Below are 7265 nucleotides of genomic sequence, written 5' to 3' on the forward strand. Positions count from 1 at the left end.
ATATGTAGTACAAAAGGTCTTTATTATCGGATTCTAAGCTTTAGGTTGCCCAACCCACACGGCAAGTGTTCGGTAGCAGCGGCAAGGTGGCAAGTGAGGTAAGTGGGTTAATCATTCCCTCCACGCTTACAATCCGTAGAAGACATAGGTTGTCGAGTATTTGTTAACATAAAAACTCTTCTTCAGTGCATCATTTTTGAGTGATTGATGATGTTAAGAGTAAAATGTTCTCCGGATTATTTAGGTTCTTTATGTATTATCTTGTCTTGTTGGTTGATGCGTGCACACACTCGAATATCATTTCTTTTTTATAGAATAGCTTCTCGCGATTAGGACATAATTGAATCACATGCACTTTGTTATAGTTATAAGTTATAACACCTGTTAATTTTAGAACTGCTAGCTATATATAAATAAAATGTGACAAAAATCGAAATATAGTATTGACATTATAGCTACTCAACGTACGTGGACAGATTTTCTTAATGTGTGATAGTTATTAAACATATATAAAAGTGTGGAAGCACCATCTCTAACTATGGGCGGCACTATATACTAATATTATAGATTTGTGTTCCTTCATTTTGTCTTACTTGTGAACTACATATTTTAATAAATAGGTTCTACCCTCGTGTTTGCCTTTTCCCTTGCACACATTGTGGGTGATCTCTGTGTATTATTATATTCAGAATAGTGAGATCGCATAAATACGTATTCATAGCCCTCAAGTAGAAAAGGTTAAATTACGTATTTATAGCGATTAAATATAAAAGATTAAAAGATGCGCATACGTATAGTGTATGCATTTAGAAAAAAGGCTATCAATATCATGTTTTAATAAAATTAATATTAAAAAACTGAAATATATATGCATTCTGGTCAATTTATATAATAAATATTATAATAGATAAAACAATTTTTGTATCCGCCAACAATCTTTTTAGAGTAAACTGTAATTTTACCCCTGAGGTTTGGGTACGCTGACACTCTTACCATCTAATTCTATTTTCAAATTTTTATTGTTTTACCCCTATCAAGTTCTAACTACATCAATCTTATACCTAGACCTAAATTCTGTTAAAGTCTAAGTGTATATATGAGTTGTGTGTGAAGGATAACAAGAAAACTTAAAAAATAATTAAGAAAAACAGGAAAACTCTAAATAATCAATTACATAATTTATAAATAACAACTCTTTTCTGTTTATTATAAACACTAAATAGTACTATGTAAAATTGAACATCTTATTTTTTAGCTATTTGTTCATTTTAATTCAAATTCCTTTTTTTTAACTATATATTTCCCTCATAAATCCTTACAAACAATTGTTACTGAAATTATTGGCTTAAAGAGTTGGTTAAATACTAAAAGATTTTAGTGTAGTACTATTGTGTTGTAAAAATATATTTTTTTAAGTGGTAAAGATTCAATTCTCGTGATGAACCAAAGATGAAAAGTTAATAGTAAGTTTTAAGATGTTTGAGTTTGCCATTAAAAAGAGAAGTAAATTAAATATAATATTTTAACTAGAATAATTGATAGTGTGATGAGACACTCATCCATGAGGCCATCCTTGTTTGTTCCCCCTTGTTACATGGATTAGTGTCCACACTCTAGTGGAAGTGGAGCACCATGGGCCCAATCTTCATCCTACGTGTCGTGTGTTGGATTATATTGAAATAATTGAAGATTTTATATATGAGTTTACTAGGTTATAATTTCGTGTGTTACACGAATTTAACAATTTAAATTGTATAAATTAAAAATCTATAAAAAAATATAAATGACATTACATGTTACATTAAATAATAAAAAGAAAGAAAAAAATACAATTATAATTCAAGAACCTATAAATTATTCATGTCTCTAGTATCAACTATCAAGTACAACTCGTTCTTTATGACTACTTCAAAACACTAACAGACTCAAAAAAAAAACACGTGGGCTAAATGAGCAACAGTGGGCTCACCTGCTTGACTCAAACGGGCTCAAAACCCATTATTCAATGAAAAGACCCAGATCCAATATTTCCTTTCCTTAAACTCAAATGATTTTATTAAATCACAATGGTTGAATTTGAATTTACATTCTCTACAAACTCTTTAAATAGAGATACAAGACAACTATTGAGGAGAGAATTACACCTCTATACAAGAATACAAATTGACTAAATAAATACACATTAAAGAATATAATGGAGGGAGGATATTTCTTCATGAGATATGACCTTTCCTAATACCCCCCGTCAATGCAAGTTGGAGGTGGTCCAAGACGAAGCATTGTTCTAAATTTTTCGAACAACGGTTTTGGTAAACTCTTGGTAAAAATATCTGCGACTTGTTTATCTGTTGAGATGAATTTTGTGTGAAGCTTCCCGGCGGTTACTAATTCATGAACGAAATGATAATCGATGTCAATGTGTTTCGCTCTTTTGTGTGAGATCGGATTTTGACTTAAGAACAACGCACTTTTGTTATCACATAATAGAGTCGGTCGCCCAGGTGGAAGAGCATGAAGTTCCCGAAGTAGGTTAGTTAGCCAAACAATTTCTGCTGTCGTGTTCGCCATTGCTCGATATTCTGACTCACAACTGGATCGTGACACCGTTGGTTGCTTTTTAGCGTTCCAAGACACTAAGTTTCCTCCTAAGTAGATGCAATAGCCGTAGGTGGACCTTCGAGTGTCGATACAGCGAGCCCAATCTGCATCTGAAAAACCTAATAAAGTAGTGTTAGGTGGACGATCAAATGTTAAACCATGTGATAAAGTGCCCTTAACATAACGAAGAATCCTTTTTACTAGCTGGAAATGATTGGTTGTGGGATTTTGAAGGATTTGGCTAACTTGGTTGACGGCATAGGAGAGATCGGGACGAGTGACTGTGAGATATTGGAGAGCGCCTACAAGGGAACGATACAGAGTAGGATCATGAAACGGTTGGCCTTGGGAAGTGAAGACATCTTTGGATGTGAGAGGAGTGGCAACCGGTTTGGAGTCCAGTAAACCGGCTCGAGTGAGAATGTCATGAGCATATTTTAATTGATTTAGGAAAAGACCCGATTTGGTGTGGTGGACTTCGAGACCGAGAAAAAAATTTAGCAAGCCAAGGTCTTTTATTTTAAATTCCTTGTTTAGAGAAGCTGTGAAGTTGTTGATGAAAATGTCATTATTTCCAGTAATAATGATGTCGTCAACATAAACAAGGAGATAAATTAAGATGCCTTGGTGTTTGTAAACAAACAAGGATGTATCGGCTCGACTGTTGACAAAGCCGCGATTAAGAAGAAAGGAGCTTAATCGTTGGAACCAAGCACGTGGTGCTTGTTTTAAGCCGTAGTGAGCACAATTGAGTTGACACACATAGTTGGGTCTGTTGGAATCTTCAAAACCAGGAGGTTGTTCCATGAAGATGGTTTCGGTTAAATGACCATTTAGATACGCCTTATTGACGTCTAATTGACGGAGATTCCATTTATGGATCGTAGCGAGACTGAGAACAACTCGGATGGTGGAAGATTTGACAACGGGACTAAAGGTATGAGAGAAATCAAGCCCCGGTATTTGTGTGAATCCTTAAGCCACAAGGCGTGCTTTGTAGCGGTTGATGGATCCGTTAGATTTATATTTGATTCTATAGATCCATTTAGATCCAATGACGTTGGTGTTAGCGGGACGCGAAACAAGAGTCCAAGTTTGGTTTTCATGAAGAGCTTTGAGTTCGTCATGCATGGCTTGAACCCATTTAGGATTTTTTTAGAGCGGTTTTGATGCCTTTTTGGATATGAGAAGAAAATAACAAGTGATGTAAAGGAGAGGTGGTGAGTTGTGAAAGGTGAGAGAGGTGTTTCGGTTTAAAGATCCCATCCTTTGATCGGGTGGTCATGGGATGAGAGTTTATGGTTTGGTTATTTAATGAGGGTGCGAAAGTTGACTGATGTTGCGGTGGGGAGGGATTTTGGTGCGAGGGAGTTGGGATGAGGGAGCCGGTTGGTGGGTTTGGGTTAGTGGTGTCAACAGAAAAGGTGGGTGGGTCGGACGGTTGAGAGATAGATGGGCTCGAGGGAGTGGTGGGTATGTGGGCCATAGTAGGGGTATCGGTTTGTGGGGTGTGAGAAGTGGAGGTGGATGGGCTTGAGGCGTTTGGAGTGGGTGGGCTTTGGATTTGGCTGTTAAGATGAACAGGTAATTGTTGAGAGTTTGGGGCGATGGGAACATCACAGAAAGGAAAGCACATGTTGTGTTGGTTAGATGTTGGTGTGATATTTGGTGAGTGGTAATGGCGGGTATGTTTTCTTCAAAATTGGTGATAGGTAAATTGGTAGTATTGGTGGATGTGGAGTTGTCATGAAAAGGTAAGATGTCTTCGTTAAATTTTGCATGTCGAGTTGTGTAGACACGACCCGATGTTGGTTCGAGACATCGAAAGCCTTTATACTTAGGACTATAGCCAATGAATATGCAAGGAGCACTTCTTGGTTGGAGTTTGTTTTTTGTATAGTCTCTAAGGTAAGGAAAGACTAGACAACCAAAAATACGCATGTTGGAGTAAGTGGGTGGTTGGTTAAATAGAACTTCAAACGGAGATTTGTTGTCTAGAAGTTTTGTGTGTGGACGATTTATAATGTAGGTAGCGAAAGTGAAAGCATCAAACCAAAGATTGGGTGGGGCATTGGCATTGACCATCATGGCTAGACCGGTTTCAGTTATATGACGGTGCTTTCGCTCGGCTCTCCCATTTTGTTCAGGTGTGTGAGGGCACGATAATCTATGATGGATGCCTTGTTTTTGAAAACATGTTTGCACTTGGTGATTGGTGAATTCGGTGCCACCATCACTTTGAAAAACCTTAACATTTGATGAGAATTGATTTTGAACAAAGGTTAAAAAAGTGGTGAGTATGGCAAAGAATTTCGATTTGGCTTTTAAAGGATAGAACCAAGTGAAACGGGAATAGTCATCGATGAAAATGACATATCCTTGGAATGCACGGGTGCGGGTCCCCAAAGATCACAATGGATTAAGTCTAAGGCATGTTGTGCGCGTTTTGGATTTTCAATAAATGGTAGACGTTTTGCTTTTGATAATTCACAAGATTCACATAATCCTGGTTTGGGTAATATAGATGTAACAAAAAGACGACCAAGTTTATTCAAAGTAGAAATTGTATCAAAAGAAACATGTCCTAATCGACTGTGCCATTTATTAGATGATGCACGCAAGTGCGATGCAGAAAGCGCAGCAACTAGATACTTGTGACCTTGGGTGAGAACATAGATACCATTTTCGCACGTGCCTTTAGCTAGAACCTCCGTCGTTTTTCGGTCCTGAATTTGGAAAAAATCATTAGAAAATAAAACATCAACCAGAGAATCATTCGTTAATCTACTAATTGATAGAAGATTTTTTGTTAAATTAGGAACTACTGAGACATTTTGTAAAGTTATAGATTAATTTAATTTAGTGTTCCCAATATGAGTAACGAAAGATGATTTTTCGTTCCCAAACGTAACACGAAGGCTACCATTGTGTGTAACACCCACTAATTTGGTACTTGAAAGTCACAAGAACGACACATAGTGTAATCACCTAAAAATTTAAAATTTGGGCATGACCCATTCGTAACTTGGACAAATTCCCTGCTTATACTTTATCAAAATACTCAAACTACGACACTTTCCCTAAAACACCAAAAGAACATAACATTTTCAACCACCATTTCAAACATTGAGTTCTAAGTACTAAATACTTGCAAACGACTAGTTAAAGATTAAAGACTTCAACACAACTAGACATTACAAAACTATTAACATTTGAAATTACTACAAAAGAGGCGGAAGCGCATCACGGGTGATCAAGGTGTGTTCATATCCGAGTGACGCAACGACGATTAAACTTGTGCTTTACCTACAACCATTCAATAAAACATATACATTAGCGTAGTGCACTTAACATTTTCATTCGCTTGTAATACATGTTCACGGGTTTACGAGATATCTTACCAATCATTCTTATTATATTTCAAATCATTCTAGTTGAATAAGTATACTATCTCTCATAAGTCCCCAATAACCCGTTTTGTACGGATTAAGGAGAAAACTTCCATTTAATTCCCTTCCATTCGAACCCGAACCGAGCCAATCACTATGGTTCGCTACGGATTCTCACTTTCACATTCTTGTTTGAAACGAGCACATTAAATTGTAAATCAAATAATCAAAGGAGGCGATTGATTAAACTCATAACTAAAATGTAAGTAACGAACTTACCTCGATCTTGTGCCTTTGTTTGTGATCCGGAACTAGCTCCTTCTTCCTTCGATCCTACATGAATTCGTTCTTATTTAGACCATAGTTCTTACATTCTTAATCACACTTTCAAGTATCAATGTTACTCATATAACAATTGACAATACTTTAATTTCATCATACAAATCCATTCACAATGATTTATTTAGACTACTTAGATTTTCATTGAGGCATTTCATCAAACACCTAACATGCGTACTACTTATCAAGCCTTATGTACATGTATCTTATGCATAAATTCACTAGAATACATCACCTTTCACATAATCAATCACTCATTTTCAAATATTCATTCTACACAATATAATCTACCAACACTCTATCATTCATACAATTTTATTTGAAGATTTACTCACTAATCAACAATCTATTCACTATCATGCTAGAACAAGTGGGTTTTCCCCCAAACTCTTTAGTAAATCGAATTCATGCACAATATACCTTCTACATGATGATTCTAACTCACATACAATCTAATTTCATACTAATTCACGAATTGGTATAAACCCTAGTTCATCAACAAACATCAAATTGTGAGATTTTATCTTACCTTATGTTCAAAACACTTGGATTAGAGAGTATTTAGACACTAGCATGCGATTTATGACTCTAATCCTTCACAATCTTGCTGAATTTTGAGGTTGAATCATGCAATTAGGGTTTCCCCCTTTTTCCCTTCTCTGGTCGCGACCAACACCCCCAGAACATTCTGGGATTTTAATTTTACTAAATGATTTAATATAAAATGTTACATTCTTAACCCTCCATGTTGGTTTATTGTTTCATTAATACCCCTCTACATTTTAGTAAACTTCCTTTAAGTTATTTACAAAATAATCATAACTAATCATAAACTTTTAAATATTAAAGTATCTAACCTTATAAATTATGGGATGTTACAAATCTACCCCCCTTAAAAGAGGTTTCGTCCCCGAAACCTTAATACGTACCAAAAAGAGA

The 7265-nt window shown here is 35.9% G+C and overlaps 1 protein-coding gene and 1 long non-coding RNA gene across 2 annotated transcripts; both read right to left on the minus strand.

Moving 5' to 3' along the window:
- Positions 1-2232: 2232 nt before the first annotated feature.
- LOC110923777 (uncharacterized mitochondrial protein AtMg00810-like) lies at positions 2233-3405 on the minus strand. The gene has a single exon (XM_022167837.1). It carries the CDS (start codon positions 3403-3405, stop codon positions 2233-2235), a length of 1173 nt encoding a protein of 390 aa, XP_022023529.1.
- A 2175-nt stretch (positions 3406-5580) lies between these two features.
- On the minus strand, positions 5581-7016 carry LOC110922640. The gene is made up of 3 exons (XR_002583324.2): positions 6856-7016; positions 6267-6320; positions 5581-5904 (listed from the first exon to the last, which is right to left on the minus strand). It is a non-coding gene; the product is annotated as an uncharacterized LOC110922640 (long non-coding RNA).
- Positions 7017-7265: the final 249 nt, after the last annotated feature.

The sequence above is a fragment of the Helianthus annuus genome, chromosome 17 (assembly GCF_002127325.2).
Source record: "Helianthus annuus cultivar XRQ/B chromosome 17, HanXRQr2.0-SUNRISE, whole genome shotgun sequence".
Classification (NCBI taxonomy): domain Eukaryota; kingdom Viridiplantae; phylum Streptophyta; class Magnoliopsida; order Asterales; family Asteraceae; genus Helianthus; species Helianthus annuus.